Consider the following 22748-nt stretch of genomic DNA (forward strand, 5'->3'; position numbering starts at 1 on the left):
GCTTCAAGTACATTCTTGAGCATAGCAAACACAGCCTTCTGTGACTCAGTGGAAAGAATGCTAAACCTCCAGTCATAGATGCTGTCAGTGCCTGCTACAGCCACTTGGCATTTACCTCGGCACACTGAAGACCTCTTACTGGGATAACTCTTTGATGACTAGATGACTCTTTGCACAATGATTTATTGAGATTATGGGAGTACACTTAGTCCACAGGTAGTAAAAACTGGGAGTCCCAGAGAGTTAATAGTGATAACAGATGGAGAGATGGTAGATAAATACCCCAGCTTTCTTGCCCTTCATATGGGATAACTCTGATGTGTGTTCTATGCTGTCTCCCAGTGAGATGAGTTCTAAACCTATGGTGGTAACTGATGTAATCTTGTACATTTTATTATCTTCCTTCCCTTCCCTTCCCTGACTCACTTTCTCATTCCTTTTCTGATGTTTCCCAGGATGGTGTTTCACATAAATTAACCCAAATCCTTATCTCAATGTTTTATTTCAGGGGAACCCAAAACCAAGATACAACCTGAAACACTAATGGGTGGAGTGGTATCTCTTACCTCCTGTTAACAAATACCAGCAGAATAAAAGCCGTGAAAGAACAACTACTAAAATTTGCAGAGATGACAGGGTGAGAAAGATTTTCTTTGAGGCTGAGGAGAATCAGATTTGGAATTTAGGAGTGGAACAGAACAACCCTGTGATGGGCAGGTGACTCCCTGCCAAGGAAAGGAAAAACAAAGGAGACCAGTGAAGGAGATGCGGGAAGTGGCAAAATTGATGGAGTAGCCCCTCTTGTCCCTGGTCTGCTAGAGAATGAAGAGTTGAATAAAGAGCATTGTTTGGGAAGAAGAAATATGCTGGATTTAGGGCATGTTGAATAGGTCTGTGATACATTTGGGTGTTGATTTCAAGGTTTTCATGGGTGTTTTGGGGAGACTTATTCTATATGATGAATCACCAAGGGATGTAAAGTAGGTTCTGATAAGATATGTGGTCAGGGCCACAATATGCACTTGGGTAACACCATAGGTTAAGTACTGGATAAGACTCCACCCAAACACAACCCACCCAGCCAATTTACTAAATGCAAAAGCCAGGAAGCAGGAAAAATCTAATTTTCTGAACAAGCAGGCAGAGTTTCATATTTTAAAGCATCCACTGAAAGGTTCAAAGAAGAAACAAGAGAAATGTAGAGACAGAGATATGTAGAATCCAATAGGGTGATAAACGTGAGATATAAAAGAGTGAAAAACATTTAAGATCAAGGTAGAGGTATTTTAATGCAGCAAAGAGATATAGGACACAGCATAGATGTTGACAAGGCAATTAGATCAAGTTATGGTGCAAAATATCTTGATCAACAGGGGACACAGCTTGCCTAAATTACAATTGATATTTCTTTCCACTCTGAGGATGGCTGCCTTCATTGGTTTGCCAATAGACCAGAGGAGGCAGTTACATGTTTGCACTAAGACAGTCACATCCTGGTAAATAAACAAAGGGTGATAACAAAAGAGATGAACAGCTTGTTTCCAACTCTTCACAGGACACTGTTTAGGCTCCGTAACGAACCTGGCCATCAGGGATGATTATTGCCTAGTCCGTCCCTGAGGAGAGATGAAGAGAAAGAGAAGAGGGAGGATGCAGAGGAAAGGGGAGGACAGAGAGGGAAGGGGGAGGCAATTTTGTGTTTTCTTCAAAATACTACAATGTATGACTGCCAATAATAAGGCAATACAATTCCAAATAATTTTTTTTTTTGCTTGCTCTGCCCTTTAGAGAATTGAGGAACAATCTAGCAGCCTGTCTCCATAGGTTTGTGAAGTTGTTTTCCCTTTGTTTATCTCATTTTCAAAAATAATTAATTGCCTATCCATCTCACTGCTTTTCTCTTTGCCTGCTTTAAAATTGACTTTCTAAAAGAAACAGATCTTTGTCACAAAAAATGAAAAAACATCCAAAGGCAGGGGCTTCTCTTTATTAACGGTGTTTATTAATTAGTGGTACTTTCTTGTACCACTGGGGAAAATAGAATTCTAATCTTTCTTCCTTACATTTGCACCCTGCAGATACTCTGCATTTTTTAGTGAGGCCACAGTGGATTTCACAGCTCAGCTCCACAATCCCGACAGTGCAGGTTCAGAAGGCCTTTCCTGAAAGCTCCTTTGCCCGAAGGGCTGGACCTGACTGTCTCACCCCAGCTGGCCTTGGCAGGATAGCAGAGGAGGAGGAACTTCTGCAGTTTCCCTGGGGCTATATTTATCACCTTCCTTTTCTCACTGACCTTACTCCACCTTGCTCAAGAAAGCAACTAAGACAATTAGACAACTAAGCAATTGGACTTTGGCAGCTACAATTAAAGAGACTTCCAGTATTCTGAGAAACATTAAAGTTGTAAATAAGATAGTGGTCACCAGGAAATTGATCTGTCTGCTATGGTTTGAATGTCCACTCCAAAATTTATGTTGAAATTTAATCTCCAGTGTGGCAGTATTGAGAGCTGGGGTCTTTCATGGCTGACTGAATCATCAGGTCTCTGTCCTTATGAATAAGATTAATCCATTTATAGATTAAAGGGTTATTGGAGTCATGAGTTATGATGGGAGGGCAACTGGTGGCCTTATAAGAAGAGGAAGAGAGACCTGAGTTAGCACATTAGCAAACTCTGTCCCCTTGCCATGTGATACCCTGTGCCACCTTGGGATTCTTTAGTTAGTCCCCCCATCAGCAAGAAGGTTCTCACCAGACGCATCCCCTTGACCTTGGATTTAGCCTCCATAACTGTAAGTAACAAATTCCTTTTCTTTATAAATTACTCAGTTTCAGGTATTCCACTGTAAGCAACAGAAAATGGACCAATACAGAAAATTATTGCTTTCTGTGTGATTTTATTCTGTTAATGGAATCATTATTCTTTAGCATTCTACCATCATCCTCATCCCCAACAAGAATGACAAGTATCCAGGGAAACAGACTCCAGCATTGTTACCCATGTGTGGCGGCTCTGCAGCATAATAGAGTGCTTCCTCTTCAGGGAAGAGCAGGGCAAGAGACAGGAGGGTGTCAGGGAGTCTGTAGAACAACAGCCCTTACCAAAAACTTTGACTGTGGTGGAGCTCCTCAAGATTTTGTCACGACCGACTCTAATGTGGCAAGAGAACTTCCGCCCATCATCGAAGATTTGGACTGGAGAGAGGTGGAGTCTGTAGTCTGTACCAACCTTGACTCTATCTTTAAGTAATGTGGAACTGCTGATGAGGTGATCTTGGGAGATAAGTGTTTGCTGAGTTCCATTATCCTCCTGGTTAGAAAAATCATTACCAGTTATTGAGCCCTCAACTCTGCCAGCTCTGAATTAGGCGTTTCACAAGCATTGATTCATTTATTTTTTGTAAAGTAGAGAGGAAGAACGAAGGATGGAAATTAAGAGACATTTAGTATATTAGTAGAGAAAGTATACACTTGACTTCCAGTTAAAAACTATTGTCACCCTCTCCTAACAAATGGAAACATTCTGTTCTTCTGACTAGACCTTCTCCTTCATAATCTTCTATGAACTGTACATCTGGAGTAGGATTTGGGGGCTGGAATGGGGGCGGAACTAATGGCAGATTTTAATTTTCATTTAAGAAGTTCTGGCATCTTACTGCTAAGATGTGCTGAGAAGATTTCATAAAATCTTCACTTAAACTGGATGATTACAGTTATCCCTGAATTCCTTTAGAAAAGGACTCTTTTCAGCTCCTCCCTGAGCCTGGACTAGGATCAGGTAAAATGACGTTCTCAAAGTCTTGCTAGTGAAATGTTGGCACCCAACAGTGAGTACCTCCTTAAATTTTGTGCCCTGGGCACCTCCTTGCCTCCTTTCACGGCCTTGTTCTGGTCCTAACCCTATTCTCTTTTTTTCTGTGTTTGTGTTAGCTTCAAAGAGGATGCATGAAGAGTAGGCTGAAAATGTTAATCTGAATTTTGGAGATCAGAGTATATTTGAGGTACTTGGTTTTTCTATCCCATATCCTTTCTGCCATCTGTGATGAAAAGCACTATTATTCTCTCTGTGCCTGGAATTTTTTTGGACAAGCTCCCTGGGTTGTCACAGTGTTGGCTGATGTCAATAAACATGCTCACTAGGGGCCCAGTGAGGAGGGGATTCTTGAGGGACACAGGGGTAGAGGATGGATTAGGTCTTCAGACCCTGTTCATATGACTCAGCATTTCGGTTGAGCTGCTTTTAAAACACTCCGATGCACACGCTTCTCTTCTAGAGATTCTAATTTAGTCTGTCTGGGATAAGGCCATGGCTAGGACAGTTGTTTTTAAGGTACTCAGGGGATCCAGGGCTGACATCTACTGGCCTAACTCTAAACAACAGATGAATCCTTGTGCACAGGCATCAGGGGAAATGGAGGGAATTAAAACGGAGAAGGATAAACAGGAATGCATTCAATGGGGGGAAATGTTACAAAATAATGATAAGATCTATGAATTGGAATCTCTAGTTTTAAAAATGAGACAGATCAGGCTACAAGAAATGGAAACCCCATTCAAGTATGGGCAGAAACAGAGGAAGGACTAACGCAGACTTCTTAAATAGTTTAAAGAGATAATTCCAAAATATACTTAGCAGAAACTCTTATGTAAGACACAGTTCTTTAGCTGAATCTGGCTAGAATTTGTGTCAGTCTTACATGCAGATAGTATTGTGTTATTGGCTGCAAATAATTACACTCTGCTGAATTCTTTTTCCTGAAGCAATTTACATACCTTTTACCCTTAGAAAGAAGGACCCAAGAATCTGTGCTGCTGTTTTCTTAAGGAAGAAGAGCACAAGAAAAAGGGAGAAAGACTGTATTACAGAGACAGGATCCCCCAGAGGAGCTCTAAGTATTGGGTGGGGACAGGAGAAGAAAGTAGAAAGCATGTCACTCGGGCCGGGCGCGGTGGTTCAAGCCTGTAATCCCAGCACTTTGGGAGGCGGAGACGGGCGGATCACGAGGTCAGGAGATCGAGACCATCGTGGCTAACATGGTGAAACCCCGTTTCTACTAAAAAATACAAAAAACTAGCCGGGCGAGGTGGCGGGCGCCTGTAGTCACAGCTACTCAGGAGGCTGAGGCAGGAGAATGGCGTAAACCCAGGAGGCGGAGCTTGCAGTGAGCTGAGATCTGGCCACCACACTCCAGCCTGGGCGACAGAGCTAGATTCCGTCTCAAAAAAAAAAAAAAAAAGAAAGCATGTCACTCAGCACTGGCAGGACTGGAGGTCAGTAATTAAGAAGGCAGGTAACCCCTGCAGATCTTTTGGCACAGGTATGTTTGGCAGCCTCTTGTTTTTTTGTGTGTGTCAGGATTTTAGAGTTGAAAATGTTCCTTGGTCATTTAGTATATGACTACCATTTGGAACAGTTCCATCAGCTGTCACTTTGTTGTGGGAAAAAGAGCAGTTACATGCTGAAGTTGGAGACTGGTGAGAAAAACCGCTTTTTTCTTTATTATATAGCAGATTGTAACTAGGTGGTTTAGCTGATAGAGAAAAAATACAAAACCTTTCTACTTTATCCAAAGGTTGCTTTTTTCCCCTGGGCAGTTGACTTTTGCAGAAAGAAGGTTTGTTCCTTCATTAGAAAAGATGGGATTCAGTTGCAAAGAATGCCCTGTAACCTACAAGACAAGGAGATACTGAGACATTCTAGAGTCTTCAGTTATAAAGGGGGCAGTAGCAAGAACTTACATATGAGTGGCTGCCTTCATAGAGCAAATGGGAAAAGAGGTGAAAAAATTAGCACAGGCAAACAACGAAATGCCTAGGGATGGGAGAGGGAGAAAAATACTAATATTATGTTATGACCACTATTAAAATTTTCTTATTTAGTCATAGTTTAAATTTATTTAGTACCTATTATATTCTAAGAATTCTACAAAGTCCTTTCAAGTTTTGTTTACTCCTTACAACTATGTAAAATAAATTGAGGCTAAATATTTGCTCAAATATCACACAAAGTAAGAGGTATTTAAGAAACAGCATCAAAAAGCAAGGATGCCCAGAACCGGGGACAAATGTCTCAGATACAATTTGTACTAATAAGAACCAAACTATGAAATCACAATAATAAATCAAAAAAAACTTTCTGAAGTATATAGAGTGAGAAGTTTAATAGAAATTTTAGAAAGCTAGAACCTTTCATGTGAGTTGTAGATTACAGGGGTGTGGGCAATTTGCTGATTGAAAGGGGCCTTTGTATGACATATTGACCCACTTTTGGTGATAGATGTTTAGAGCATATCTCAACTCCTACTTGATAATAATGCTCTCAGCTACCCTAGTCTTCAGGAAACAGACTGGTGGAGGCTAGAACCTGCATGTGACAATCTTATTTCTACCAGGTTTTTCTTTTTTTTTTTTTGAGACGGAGTCTCGCTGCTCTGTCGCCCAGGCTGGAGTGCAGTGGCCGGATCTCAGCTCACTGCAAGCTCCGCCTCCCGGGTTTACACCTTTCTCCTGCCTCAGCCTCCTGAGTAGCTCGGACTACAGGCGCCCGCCACCTCGCCCTGCTAGTTTTTTGTATTTTTTAGTAGAGACGGGGTTTCACCATGTTAGCCAGGATGGTCTTGATCTCCTGACCTCGTGATCTGCCCATCTCGGCCTCCCAAAGTGCTGGGATTACAGGCTTGAGCCACCGCGCCCGGCCTCTACCAGGTTTTTCTCTTCCTATTCTTCAAAGAAAAAAATTGCCCGCTTTAAAAATTATTAATAAGTATTTCTAAAACTTTATGGATTCACACCTTGGTAGACTCTCACATTTTAATGGGAAATATAGATTTAATGAGCTAACATATATGATATACTTACTCTAGTCCTGACACTTAATAGATGTTCAATAATACAAGCTTGTTATTATCTAGTCCAGCCTATGATCAACCTGCTATTTCATGAGTATTCATTATGTGCCTGGCTAAATTGGGGAATTATGGAGATTCACTGCTATGGTTTGAATGTTTTTGTCCCTTCCAAAACTCATATGGAAACTTAATCCCCAATGGCACAGTGTTGCGAGGAGAAGCCTAATGGGAGATCTAAAGGGCTCTGCCCTCATAAATGCATTAATGCCTCTGTACAAAGTGCTTGTAGTAGTGAGTTCTCTGTCTTCTGCTCTTCTGCCATCTAAGGACACAATTTTTTTGTCCTCTCTGGAGAATACAGCATTCAAGGTGCCATCTTGGAAGCACAGAGACCAGGTTCTAACCTGCTGGCACCTTGATTTTGGACTTTCCAGCCTCCAGAACTGTGAGAGAATAAATTTCTGTTTATAAATTTCTCAGCTTCAGATATTCTGTTATATGCAGCAACACAAAATAGACTAAGACAGTTATAAAGTCATGAATAGCTCAATCTGCTCTCTTGCCAGTGTCAACCTTATACACTAGCCCTTGGGGTACAAAATGGCCATGAAGCCCAGGAACAACAAGTTGATTGAAAATACTGTTCTTTAAACAATATAAATGTAGTAAGGTCTCAAAAGCACACAAGCAACAGTCTGCCTTTATTTACAAATTTGATATTTTGTTCATCACGGATTTTCCCTAACTTCTGTTTTTTTAAAATATTGTATTAAAATATTTATCTTGATTGCTAATTTTTTTGTGCTCTCTTAAATTTTGCTCCCAAGATTAAGAGCCTTACTTGCTTCATTCTAATCCCAGCCCTTAGGTCGCATAACTAGTAAGCAGTGGAGATCCAGGTCTTGAAAACAGCAATTTCCCTCCAAAAGTCACATTGTTAATGACTTTGCTATATACAGTCTCACAAAAGTAGTAGAAGAAACAGTCTTTGCCTTTCCTACATATAATCTACTTAAGGGCTGAGTTTGGTGGCTCATGCCTATAATTCCAGCACTTTGGGAGGCCAAGGCTGGTGGATTGCTTGAGCTCAGGAGTTCAAGACCAGCCTGGGAAACATGGTAAAACCCTGTCTTTTCTAAAAATACAAACAAATTAGCCGGGTGTGGTGGCACATGCCTGCTGTACCAGTTACTCAAGAGGCTGATGTGGGAGGATCACCTGAGCCTGGGGAGGTCAAGGCTGTAGTGAGTCAAGATTATGTCACTGTACTCCAGCCTGAGCAACAAAGTCAGACCCTGCCTAAAAAAAAAAAAATCTAAAAAAATTAATTTTTAAATACAATTTTTAAATAGATTTTTTGCACTAAAAAAACTACTTAAGGAGAAGAACAAACACACACACACAAACAAATATGAAAATCAGGAGCCACAGAAAATAAACAAATGCATAATTAAATTATGTATAGGAGCTTAATAAAATAATTAGCATGATAAGGGCTGAAATGGATCATAGTGAATCATGAAACTGCTGTTATATGTCCCTTAAGTACTTGACAAATTCTAAAATAAGTCATTGAGGCTTTGTTTTTGAACTAGAATCAAAATTTTGAATTTAGAAGAGGAATGTTTGTACTACAGGTTGAGTGTCCCTTACCTGAAATGCTTGGTATCAGAAGTGTTTCAGGCTTCAGATTGTTTTGGATTTTGGAATATTTACATTAAGCCAGTTGAACATCTCAAATCTGAAAATCTGGAATCTGAAATAAGCCATTGAACATTTCTTTTTTTTTTTTTTTTTTGAGACGGAGTCTTGCTCCGTCGCCCAGGCTGGAGTGCAGCGGCCGGATCTCAGCTCACTGCAAGCTCCGCCTCCCGGGTTCACGCCATTCTCCTGCCTCAGCCTCCAGAGTAGCTGGGACTACAGGCGCCCGCCACCTCGCCTGGCTAATTTTTAAATATTTTTTAGTAGATACGGGGTTTCACCGTGTTAGCCACGATGGTCTCGATCTCCTGACCTCGTGATCCGCCCGTCTCGGCCTCCCAAAGTGCTAGGACTACAGGCTTGAGCCACCGCGCCCGGCCTGAACATTTCTTTTGAGCATCATGTGTGTGCTAAAAAAGTTTCAGATTTTGGAACATAATTTCAGGTTTTCAGACTTGGCATGTTCAGCCTCCTTGATTTAGTGATGATATTTCATCTCTGAGCTATCCTGAGCTCCTTGAAACCAGCTCCATGTCAAAGCTGGCTGCACTGACCACATCACGTGGCAGGTGCTGAGTGTACAGAGCTTATTCGATAACTGCTGTTAACTGTATTGATTGCTACTCCTTTTTTCTCCGAACTGTTTCCTATCTTCACATTTCCTCCATTTATTCTCCATCCAGTCAGTGCTGTCAAAGCAAGCTGCTTGCAAAGCTTCCTACGTCCATTTTGTAGAGCACCAGAACAATATATTTCTAATCATTGTTGTTGGTTATCAACACTTTGCAGTTCGGCTAGCACTTTATTTTTTTATTAAAGACAATTAGAATCAGCTGCCATCAGGTAAGAGGTTACAGTTTTGTTTTCTGAATAGTGAGACATCCATAAGCATAATAAACATTGTCTAGAGTACCATTTACCTTTTAACATAAATAGCACAAATATTAAATAAGAGCATATTGAAGATATACATAAAAATTTTAAGATAGATGAGCATCTGTAGTTATGTGCTTTGGTCACTAATGTTGAATTGTTTGAATTGGAAATATTCTTGTCCTTCTCTTCATGATTTTAAAGAGAAAAATCATGAATTTCTTTATGTTCACTGACTTTGGAAACAAATATTTCCTCATACACATTTTCCCGTCTGCACTACCAATTTGTACTTAAAGTTCCCAGGGCCTTGGTGTAGTGTAAGTCTGTCTTTTGCCAGTCAACTATTTAATTATCCAGCTCAAATATAACCTTTTCTAAGAAGCTTTTCCAGGTCCATCTAGTCGGAATTGAACTATTTTTCCCATGCTGCCATTTTTTACATTTTTATTAAAGGTATATGCCATGGCAGGAAATACGTCCAATAAAATTTTGTATCCCTACAGGACTTAGGGTTCAAAACAGATTCACATATGTTTATTGGACTGAACTGAAATTTATGCTGTGGGAAATAAGGACGATAGTATGCTATGAAAACAGAATATTAGAGTATATTTAGAAGCTTCCAGAATAAGACTGCCAAATTTCCTTAATGACTATATGCTTATGTCCCAGTGCATAAAATGGGAAAAATATCACTTATTTTTTAGCTTCCAACTGCATCCCATCTAAATACACATATTCTAGGATTTCTTATACATCACTCCTCCATTCACATAGATTATTAGTCTTCATTAAAGGGTTAACCCTTTGTGTTTACTTAGTTACCCCTCATGCTGGATGAATGTTAGATACACCCTCCATTTGCACCTGATGTCTGTCTACCTCAGTGTATTCCCAGTCCTGCAATATAACTTCCCAAAATACAGATTGTGTCCCATTAACACATTTAACACAGCCTTAGCGTGAGATCAGGCACATGTAGCATAAGAGTTTATTTTATAAGACAGAATCCCAATAATAACCTTTCCTATGAGGGTCATGATTGAATTAATTAGCTTTTATAAAATTACCCATACAGGAAGACATCACTTTCGTTTTTCAGTGACTTAGATAATTTTAGTTTGTAAATTGTTTCCAAGGTTTCATGCGTCACTTGGGTCAGAAGGCCTTTGAAGCTTCCCAGAGTTCAGTATAGGAAGTTTCTGCTCTCCTGAGCTCACCTTCATCACTTTTATGTTGTAATCTCTTTCTAAAGAGATTATATAATGTTTGTAAGAACAATAGACTTATCATTATGATTATTATTATTAGTTTAAAAAGAGATTAAAGACCACAAATATGGATTGGCTGGAATATTTATGTCCTTTGCAGACATGTAGCAATTATGATACTAAGAGTTGTAGCTTCTTCCCTAACATAAGTGTTGCCAGTGGCACCAGTTTGTTTTTGACTTCACCGCACAAAAGAATTTGAGAGCAACTTTACCGCACAAAAGAATTTGAGAGCAAGTTCAAAGTGAAAGGAGGTAAGAGAGCTTACTGCGAAGCAAAAGCACACTCACCGCTGATCACAGGGGGCTACTCAAAGGTGAGACGGGCCGGGCGCGGTGGCTCAAGCCTGTAATCCCAGCACTTTGGGAGGCCGAGGCGGGCGGATCACGAGGTCAGGAGATCGAGACCCTCCTGGCTAACACGGTGAAACCCCGTCTCTACTAAAAATACAAAAAACTAGCCGGGCGCGGTGGCAGGCGCCTGTAGTCCCAGCTACTCGGAGGCTGAGGCGGGAGAATTGCGGGAACCCGGGAGGCGGAGCTTGCAGTGAGCCGAGATCGCGCCACTGCACTCCAGCCTGGGCGACACAGCGAGACTCCGTCTCAAAAAAAAAAAAAAAAAAGGTGAGACGATGCTGACTGACACTAGAGAAACTCCCTTTGTGAGTTTCATATGATTATTCATGAAGGGGTAGGAAGGTGTGTTGCTATTAAGCACGTTCTGGATGCTCCTCTGGATGTGCATGTGCTATCGTTGTACATGCTGGTAGATACATGGCATGTCTCATTAACATCTTAAATCTCTACTCATGGGTGTATTTTTTACTATTATAATGAGCATGGAACAGCCCAAAGACAGTAATCATGGGTTTCTGCACTTGCATGCATGTGGGGATTTTTCCTTTCCACTCCTTTACCTCCTTGCTGTAGGATGTTCTAACCATGAGCCCAGGGTGTGGGTTGTGCACTGTCAGGCAGTTTGTTCTCTCCATTTATTTAGGAAGTTTGTTCTCCTTTAAGGGAGACTATAACCACCCTATGTAATCTACTTTTTAAGGACATTATTTGGTTTAAAAGACTGGCCGAATCCTACAGCCATCAACAGTGTGGGGCATAGATGTAAATGAGAGGACATTTTGAAAGGACATGCACTATAGGATTTTAATTAGCACATTTGCCAACACCATGTTCCCTTTGAAGAAAGGTTTCTTTAGAAAGATTCTTCAAGTTGTCTGTATCATGATGTATTCTTTAAAGTGGCAGCATGGCTTGAGGTTCTAGTGGATGTCTAAGATTCACCCTCTCACTGTGTGACCTTACGTGCACTCTCTGGCATTCATTTACTCTAAAGATCCTGGCAGAATCCAAAGGTAATGTCTATATGGCCTTCTTAGTTTCTTTAAAGGCAGCTACTTGATACACGGTGACTCATCAGTCGTCAAGTCTTTGAGACTTAATGAGCTGCCACTCAGTAAACAATCAAACAGCATGAATTTAGTGATCATCAATTTAATATGAGAACAATGAATAAGACTGTGGGGAAAGAGGACAAATAGAAACAAATTAATTCAAGTATTTATTAAGTATTTATGAGTACCCATGTTCTGGACTCTATACTAGATGCTAGAGATTTTTAAAATGAGCGATACAACTTTTTGTCCAGGAGAAGCTCAGAGTCACATAAAAGACACACACTGAAGGCTTTGCATTTGTTTAGAAAAACAGATTACATACCCATGAGACAAGATAAGAACACTACAGTAAAAATATGTACAGTAAAACTTTATTAAACCAGTTGCCATTGTTGGTAAATCTGTGATAATTGGGATAGGAACTTTCTGCTGTTGGGGGAAAATATTGAAGCAAGGTATGCATTTCATTACTAAAAGGTTTAGTATAGTACGTTTCTGTTCTCCTGAAATTATCTCACTTCTTAACTTTTTTCTCAGAAGTATGTTGCATCATGTTTGTTAAGAACAATGGACTTATACTCATCCTAATGATAGGCATAATGTCCAGGAAGCCTTACTTTTTGGAAAGCAAATCTTATAAAAGGGCAAATGTGTTTTGTGACAGATGACAAAGAGACACTGTAGGTTTTACAACCATTTGGGAAAGTTATTTTAAAATATAATTCTTTTTATTACTTACTATCTGAAAAATAGCTAGACAGTGAAAAATTATCAGTAGGTTGTATTTAAAGTTCTTCGTACAAGTCAATTATTTCGGGTTTGGCACAAACCCAAGGAAATATTTTTATATATAGGGTCTAGTTTCCAAGACTGTCCACAAAAATCTAGGTAGCTTGTAATGTGAATAATCAACCATCTGAATCACAGTATTTTCCAAATTGTGCCAGCTGTTATATTCATGAGGATCCGTGAGTTTAATAAGAATTTTTAAATCTTGTTTTCATTTTGACAAAAATATAAAAACTAACATACAATAATCATATTCTGTATCATCTAAATGAATGCCCTGTTATGTGATTCTTGAAATCATGTTTATGGTCACCTCTATAATTGTGTTTGTCTCTTTGTTGTCATTTGCTTTTAACAGTTTTAGGGGTTTACTATATACACTGGTTAGTAGTTGGCTGCCATTTGATTGACTAACATTAAAGTTATAATGACACAATTCTTTCATATTTAATATTATCCTCATGTTGATTTTGTTTATCTGTTATGACAAAAAGCTCAGACAATTTTAGTTTTTAAGATTAAATTTAGATTTTAAAAATAAACTGATGCATTAGGCAGAATAGTGTAGACTAATGATAAAATAACAAAGGCAGACAAAGTGGATAAATGATGCAGTTATGTTAAGGGATAGGCCAAATTAAATCATAAATCCAATTAGATGAAGATCTGTATAGATGAATTCTGCAGTATTTCAAGGAGAGAAAAGTAGTGGGAGAGTTTAGTCATCACACAGGACTCGTTAAGCAACTTAATAGTCAGCCCACCATAACTGCCAAAGTGAATACTCAGTGGAATTTTAAAAATTTATAACTAGGGTTATACCTTACAGTGCCTTAGCAAAATAATAGACCAGTATTTATTTTTGCTCTACACATCATTTTTAAAATTGGAAAATTTTTCATAAAAATCCAGATTTCTGGCTTTTTTTTTTTTTTTTTTTTAAATGAGAAGGCATGGCAACTATAGACCTGTGGCTCCCTGTGGCATTAATAGAGCTGGGCAGTGACTGTTTCTTATACAAGTCCTGCTTGTCTCATATACATTTGCTGCTTATATTTCACAAGCATTAGAGTCTGTGCTACCCAATCTAAGCCAATGTTGGATATTTCCCAGGATGCAGTAATAAGGGTTTTTGGAAAAGGGAGTCTGTAGCTCTGCATATGTTGCTTGTGAAATAAGTATTTGTGAGTAGGGGTTTCTACTGAATATGGCTCCTTTCTAGGGCACTATCACACTTTGTTGTTTCTGTAATCGTGGTTTGGTATGTAGATAGAAATAAAAATCAATCTTTAGAAGCAAATTTATAAATTAATTCATTGCATTCATAGACTCAGAGGCTTGCCTGTGAGAAGGAATATGAGTGTCCTCTCCTTCCTTCCCTACCCCTCCTCCCACCACTGGCATAATGCCTGCCTATCATTTGTATGCTTCCTTCCCTATTATTACTGCTTATTCATTTTACTTCATTAATGTTTAAAGACCATTGCGGTTATTCACTGAAAAGGGCAACACTTACCACCAACCATGCATAGGTGAACTCAGATGAAATTTCTGAGGAGCTCTTTTGAAAGCATGGTATTTCCAGAGTCTGATTTATCTCTATTTCTATTGTATGGTTGCTTTTCCACTCATCTGGTGTAACTGTAACAAAACATAAGGTAGAAAATATATGAATCTCTGATTGGTTTGTAAAGTGCTTTTTATCAAAGAGACAAAAACAGTTTTAGTACAGGGATTCATCTATCCTCAGGGTACACCTATGAAGCAGAGAGGCCAACTCCCACCATAGCCCTCATTGTATAAGTGGCTAAACGGAGTCACTGAGGAGCACAGAATTGTTGCTAAACACTGAAAAATTACAAGGAAATGACCCTAACAGTATCAAACTCATTTGGTGTGTTCCTCTGCTTTAGCCCCAAATTGGTGCTTTAATCTTCAGGTTCCATTTCCTTGATCAGATAGAATATAAAACTTCATAACCTAGCCTTAATTGTCTTTTTATTTTGTTGGACTTTATTTTTTAGAGTAGTTTTAAGTTCACAGCAAAATTGAGCAGAAAGTACAAAGTTTCCAGTGTATCTACTTCCTCTACCCACCCCACAACCTCCCCAACTGTGGACATCCTGTTCCACAGCCGTACATTTGTTAAAATTAATGAACCCACACTGGCACATCATTATCACCCAAAGTTCATAGTTTATATTAGGGTTTACTCTTAATTTTATACATTCTATGGGTTTGGACAAATGTATAATGACATGTATCCACCATTATAGTATCATACATAATAGTTTCACTGCCCTAAAAAGCTGATCTTTTTACAGTCTTCATATCTAATAGTCTTCTCAGAGCTTATAAACATTCCTCCCATAAAGGAACTACACAAAAATATATAAGGAAACTTTGAGGAAGCAGTGTTCATTATTTTCATTTTTAAGGTAATAGAAGATAAATATCCATTTTGTAATCTCTCCTACTGGGAAAGTTTTATATACATACATAAAAATTTGTGACTAAACTATAACATCAAAAGAAATTTATAAATAAAGGCAACTCTGTCATTCAAATATCCTAAAAATCTTATATTCTTTTTTCTATATCTATTCAAATCTTGTTTGCATACACACACATTTTCTCATAGTCTGCAATCCTATTTACCAATGAATGTTATGTATATTGTTACTTTAAAATGTTTTGTGTGATTCTTGAACTATTGGTGATTTAAAGTTATAGGGGCTTTGTGTCATTTTATCATATATACTAATCATCATTCATTTAGTCATTTCCAATTATTGAATCATTATGCTCTTTCAGTTTGGATTTTTTACTTTATTTTAAACCATTACACGCTATATAGCAAGGATCATCCTTATGCTAATAGCTTTCTTCTGACCATTCAGCTGCTTAAGATAAATTCTCAGAAGTATAATTAATGGATCATTGAGTATGAACATTTTTATTGCTACTAACATTGTGTGTGTGCATATATATATAACATATATATGTTATATATATTATATATTAGTCCATCAAAATAAAAAGAAAAGGCTAGGTTATGAAGTTTTATAGTCTCTCTGATCAAGGAAAATGAAACTGAAGATTAAAGCATCAATTTAGGTCTAAAAATATTATATATAAATATATGCTATATAACAGTATACATTTTTAATGGCATGTTTCTCAGTTTATAAATTTTATATCTAGCCTTTAGATCTTTGTTATATTTTAATCTCTTATCAATATCATCTATCTTTTTTACTGGTAACTCTTTCCTCCTCCTTTTCCTAATTAAAACCAGATCCCCACAGCATTTCTTGCACTCTAATTCCTCAAGTTCTGGAGGTGGATCAGTGCTTTCTTTGCTCTCCACTGCTCTTTCCAAATAGTACTCCAAGCCCATAATTGAAAAAAAGAACCCTGTCCCATAAGGGGAAAAAAATCACTTAGCTATCACAGCACTTCCAAATGGAGTTGTTTGTATACCATCTCTACTATCATATTTTTTTTGCCATATTTGCATATGATCATTACTACTATTTAATTTTATTCTTAAATTATTGTAATTGTTTTACATATATATATATTTCTTTAAAATATACTGAATATCTCTGAAGTCCATGCAATCGAAATGTTAGTTATATTTTAATAAACATCAATCAAATACATAAGTATTGTATTTTTGTAAACTTTGTCCCGAATCTGGGAAGCTGGCAGTATAAGTTGCATTACTTTTTGAATATACCAGAAACTCTCTATAAAAACAAAGAAGATAAATAGGGTAACAAAACTAAAAATATATAGACCACATTTACAAGAACACTAAATAATAACACATCCCTCTTAATTGGAAAAATCCACTGAACCACTGTGTTATCAGCAACTGTGCAGAAAGAAATAGAGGAAGGTCAACTGGGCTTGTGATGGATCTTAGAACTAGAGAACCCACACTACCTCCCTCTGTCTAGTAACAGGTAATCACTGGAAAGACAGGTAGATTAATCCAAGAATAGTAGCTGAAATGGAGAAGAGAGTTTGCAGACACCAAATCACCAGTGTCTTCAAGAAAAATAAGAAAAAGGTTGTCAGTGCTGGAGCAGAAAGGACTTCTCAGGACACATGCTATGGGGAGAAAAAACTGCTGGACATAGAATCCAATAAAACAGGACAGGTCCAATAAGAGAAATCAAAGAGGCAATTTAGGTAAACGTGAGGGATAGAAGCAAAGGAAATACACTCAGAAAGTACAATGGTAAAATACTTATCTTTAAAATAACAGAAGAGGTAACTTTAGGGATACTGAACACTCTAGAAAACCTAGCCTGAGCACAATTTACATCATTTTATTTCTTTTAGCTCATTTTGAATAATTTGGCTGTAGTTTTTATTTACTTTGTTGTCATGTCTTGATAATAAGGACTTCATAGATTGTACCATCACTAGAAAACTACACACTGAGTGGGGGAGACCCGAAAGAGTGTAGCAAAATGTAAAAGCCCAGGAAGTCTGGATAATTAGCTGCAACTTTGAATGCACTCCCTGATGGACACATAAATCTATGTAAAAAGAGTGGAAGCCTAATTGGTTTAAGGTGTTAGAGCATAACTTTTGCCAAAATCATTAATGGACCAATAAAGAGGCTTTGCCAATGCAGGGGCAACTTCCTGTGAGCCAAATTTAAAAATAACTATTAGTATAAAAATCTGAGCAGAGAGATCAATGGCCTTGCACTGCAAAGGAGACATTCAATTTAAGCACAGATAAGTTACTAAAATGAAACAAAATGAACCTAAATAAGACAGAATATAGAGTTGCAACATATATATATATATATATTCTACGCTCTATCTATAAAAATATATATATATATTTTAAATGTCCAGTTTTCAACAAAAACTTATGAGACATGGAGGAAACAGGAATGTGTGACCCATAATCAGGAAAAAAGTAATCGCAGCTGAATCTGGGTGAACCCGGGTGTTGAATTTAAGAGACTTCAAAGAAGCTATTATTAGTCTACTCAAAGTATTAAAGCAAAATATGACAATGACTCAATAAATAGGAAATGTTAACAGAGAAATAGAAAATTATAAAATGAAGCAAATTTATATTTTAGAGTTGAAATATCAGTAACAAAAATAAAAAATTTACTAGATGTTCTCAATAGCAAATTTGAGACGACTGAATAAAGAATTAGTGTATTTGAACATTGTTCAATATAAATTATCTAATCTTAAGGGAGAAAAAGGATTGAAGGAAATGAAAACAATATGGCTCTCTTCAGAGCCATATAGGACAGTATCAAGTATGCTAACATACATGAAACAGGAGTAATAGAAAAAGAAGTGAAAGAGTAGGGGGATGGATCAAATATTTGAAGAAAGAATGGCCAAAAACTTCACATATTTGATTATTAAAAAACTTTCTTTTTTTTTTTTTTTTTTTTTTTGAGACGGAGTCTTGCTCTGCCGCCCAGGCTGGAGTGCAGTGGCCGGATATCAGCTCACTGCAAGCTCCGCCTCCCGGGTTTACGCCATTCTCCTGCCTCAGCCTCCCGAGTAGCTGGGACTACAGGCGCCCGCCACCTCGCCCAGCTAGTTTTTTGTATTTTTTTTAGTAGAGACGGGGTTTCACCGTGTTAGCCAGGATGGTCTCGATCTCCTGACCTCGTGATCCACCCGTCTCGGCCTCCCAAAGTGCTGGGATTACAGGCTTGAGCCACCGCGCCCGGCCAAAAAACTTTCTTAAAATTAATCTACGTATCCAAGAACTTTAACAAAACTTGAATAGGACAAACTCAAAGAGACACCCATGTAGACACATCATAATCAAACTTCTGAAAGCCTAAAAGAAAGAATAAATTATAAAAGTAGAATTGAAAGGAGCAAAAACCAACCAACCAAACAAACAAAAACAAAAGCTCACTCCATTCAGCAGACTAATAATATAACTAGTGGCTCATTTAAATCAGAAATAATGGAGGTCGAAATATATATTCAAAATGCTAAAAGGAAGAGAAACAACCCACTCTGAATTCTATATCCAGTGAAATTATCCTTTAAAATTAAAAATGAAAAAATCTGAAAGAATTCATTGCAAGTAGATTTGTCTTACATGAAATACTAAAGTTCTTCAGGCTGAAAAGAAATGACAACAAACAGTAACTCCAAATCATGGGGTAAAATAAAGAGCACAAAAAATGGTAAATACATGAGTAAATATGAAAAATTATATGTGTAGTCTTTATATGTGAGTAAATAAAAACCATACATATATTTATTTTTCTTTTCTCTTCTCTTAATTTCATTAAAGAACATGAAATTCTTTAAATCAGGGGTCCTTAACCCCTGGGCCATGGACTGGTACTGGTCTGTGGCCTGTTAAGGAACCAGGCCACACAGCAGGAGGTGAGTAGTGTGTGAGTAAGCAAAGCTTCATCCATATTTACAGCTACTCCCTGTCACTCACATTACCACCTGAGATCTGTGTCCTATCAAATCAATGGCTGCCTTAGATTTTCATAGGAACGTGAACTCTATTGTGAATTGCACATGCGAGGGATCTGGGTTGTGTGCTCCTTATAAGAATCTAGTGCCTGATGATCTGTTGCTGTTTACCATCACCCCCAGACGGGACCATCTAGTTGCAGGAAGACAAGCTCAGGACTCCCACTGATTCTACATTATGGTGAGTTGTATAATTATTTCATTATATATTACAATGTAACAATAATAGAAATAAAGTGCACAATAAATGTAATACACTTGAATCATCTCCAAACCATCCCCCTCCACCTCAGTCTGTGGAAGCTGTCTTCCATGCTGGTCCCTAGTGTCAAAAAGTTGGGTACTGCTGCTTTAAATCCTTAATTTAACACTGAATTGTTGAGTTTAATACATATATTATTATATATGTGCACTTTATAGTTTCATATAGATGCAGTATATTTAAAATAATAATACAAAGTGGTTTAGAGGAGATATGGTGGAGCAAGTTGCAAAAAAGAAAATAAGAGAAAAATAGGCGTAAGAACAGACACACAAATGCTTCTGACTTTGGAGTTATCCAACAAAGATTTAAAATAACTCTTTTTCACATACTCAAGAAAACAGAGAAGAAAGGGAGGAAGTAGATCAAAAGGTGGACAAATTTATCAAAAATTAAAAATCTATCAAATGTGATCAATAACTTACAAATACAATATTAGAAATTAAGAACTAATATGATGGGGTAAAAACTTATTGGACATCATAGAGATAGAGTTCATGATTGGAAAACAGGTCAATACCTAACTCAATCACAGAAGGGGAAAAAAAGTAGAAAATATAGAAGAAGGCATTAGAGATATATAAAAATGTGGATTTAGGTGTTTTTATTTTGCTCCAGAAAACTAACATTACAAATTTAAATGCTCATAAAAGAAAGCATGCAAGTATCAGAAATTATGAGTGAATTCTTATATAATTTGGAAATGAAGAAACTTTTCTTGACCAAAACTTAAAATCAGGACCAATAAGGGAAAAGAGTAATAAATTTTATTTCATAAAAATAAGAAATATGCTGCATTGCAAACAATGTAAGAAAGTAAGAATAAATGACAAACTGGGAAAATATTTGTAACTTATACAACACAGGACTAATAGGTTTTATATATGGGACATTTTCAGTAGAATAAGAATAATAACCATAATGAATTGAAATTCACCAGTATGTTTAAGTTCATATGAATTCATGATACTTAACATAAAATACTTATGAGTCACTTTCTAAAAATACTAGTGAACCAACTCATTTGAAAACTCATGATTAAAGGGAAAGAATCAAGTATCTAGTCTGCTTTTCTTATACAAACTATACATCAAATAAGTAATAAGTTGATGACAGGAAGTTTCTCTTTATAGAAATACTTAAGCTACTAAATTAAGGAATGATAGAATATCACTAGTTGGCAAATCATAGTGATTTAATGAATGCAGGGAATGCTCACCAGTGACTCTTAACATCATGTAACAGAATTATGTGCCTCTGATGTAACTATACATCATCTATCATGTAGTCTTGCCAAAAAACAAAAAAGAAAACCTTAATGTGATCAAGTCTCTATCAGGAATGTAAGATAACTTAGAGTCTATAAGGCTAACTATAAGGTGAAAACATAGAGATACTATGGGACTATAAGAGCAAAATCCAGGCTCGACAAATCATCAAATTTATTCAACAAATATATGGCAAAGGAAAAATAACAAATGTAATATAGCTTTCAGATTAAAAGGGAATTTCCAAATAATCAAAATATATCTAGTTTATCTGCATCCTAATTTAAAAAAAAACAAAATATAACATTATGAGGCTGATGGGATATTGAATAATATTAAATACTATTTTTTTTTAGTTTTGGTGGTGGATTATGTCTTTTTTTAAAAACAACATCTTTATCTTTTAAAGATTCATACTAAAATAAACAAGATGTCTTGCGTTTTCTCCAAAGTAATCTTGGAAGGCAGCAGTTGATAAGTGTTTAAATAAAAGAGATTGGCTATGAGTTGATAATTGCTGAAGTTGTATGTTCCATATGTGGGAGCTTATTCTATATACTTTTCATAATTATTCCACGTGATTTTTGTATATTGTTTAGAGTTTTCTACAATTAAAGCTTTCAGCATTGTTTCATGAATCACCTAAAACCGTCTCCAGTATTGTCAATTATACATAACACATTCTAAGAAAAACAAAACAATGCCTTTCTTCCTTGATCCACTGCTATTATTCTCTAACTCAGAGGACACAAAACTTGGCCTGTAGGCCAAATCTGGCTTGTTGCCTGTTTTTGTAAATAAAGTTGAATTAGAACATAGTCAGGCCCATTCATTTACATATTCTCTGTGATGCTTTTTATGCTACCGTGGCAGAGTGGAGTGGTTATGATAGAGACTTTATGGACCACAAAGCCTAAAATATTTAATATCTGGACTATTTCAGTCTGTTTTGCGATGCTGCAAAAGAATATCTGAGATTAGATAACTTATTTAAAAACATATTTATTTATTTATCTCAGTTCTCGAGGCTGGAAAGTCCAAGATCAAAACATTGGCAGCTTTGGTGTCTGGTTAGAGGCGAGTGTTCTCTTTCAAGATGGCACTTTGAATGCTGCATCCTCGGAGGGAGGAATGCTGCTCCCCACATGGCAAAAGAGCAGAAGAGCCACAGAGAGACAAGAGGGGGATAAACACACATTTTTATATTGCCACAAATCTTATCCAGGAGAGTGGAGCCCTTATGGCCTAATCACCTCTTAAAGGGTCCGGGGTCTAATATCCAGAGTCTACAAAGTAACTTAAACAAATTTATAAGAAAAGAAACAACCCTATTAAAAAGTGGCCACAGGACATGAATCAACACTTCTCAGAAGAAGACATGTATGCAACCAACAAACATGAAAAAAAGCTTAACATTACTGATTATTAGAGAAATGCAAATTGAAACCACAATGAGATACCGTCTCACACCACTCAGAATGGCTGTTATTAAAAAGTCAAGAAAGAACAGATGCTGGTGAGGTTGCAGAGAAAAAGGAATGCTTTTACACTGTTGAGGGGAGTGTAAATTAGTTCAACCATTGTGGAAGACAGTATGGCCATTCCTCAAAGACCTAGAGGCAGAAATACCATTTGACCCAGCAATTCCATTTCTGGTTATATACCCAAAGGAATATAAATCATTCTGTTATAAATCATTCTGACCCATGAGGGGAAACAACACACACTGGGGCCTGTCGGAGGATGCCGTGGGGTGAAGGAGAGCATCAGGAAGAATAGCTAATGGATGGTGGGCTTAATACTTAGGTGATGGGATGAT

General features: G+C 37.3%; 1 protein-coding gene across 5 annotated transcripts in view; it reads right to left on the bottom strand.

Annotated features, from left to right (window-relative positions):
- The window catches only part of CD96 (CD96 molecule), a 102771-nt gene that overhangs the window by 70161 nt on the left and 9862 nt on the right, over positions 1-22748 (bottom strand). For all 5 annotated transcript variants that reach the window (XR_004437117.1, XM_033211341.1, XM_033211340.1 and 2 more), the window contains exons 3-4: positions 14413-14537; positions 3103-3310 (exon numbers count right to left, since the gene is read on the bottom strand). Coding sequence is in view for 4 of the 5 variants with exons in the window: in XM_033211341.1 (XP_033067232.1) it covers positions 3103-3310; positions 14413-14537 (333 nt within the window). In the remaining variant the exon portion in view is untranslated. The remainder of the gene's footprint in view (positions 1-3102; positions 3311-14412; positions 14538-22748) is intronic.

This window comes from Trachypithecus francoisi, unplaced genomic scaffold (assembly GCF_009764315.1).
Source record: "Trachypithecus francoisi isolate TF-2019V2 unplaced genomic scaffold, Tfra_2.0 Lachesis_group0, whole genome shotgun sequence".
NCBI classification, from domain to species: domain Eukaryota; kingdom Metazoa; phylum Chordata; class Mammalia; order Primates; family Cercopithecidae; genus Trachypithecus; species Trachypithecus francoisi.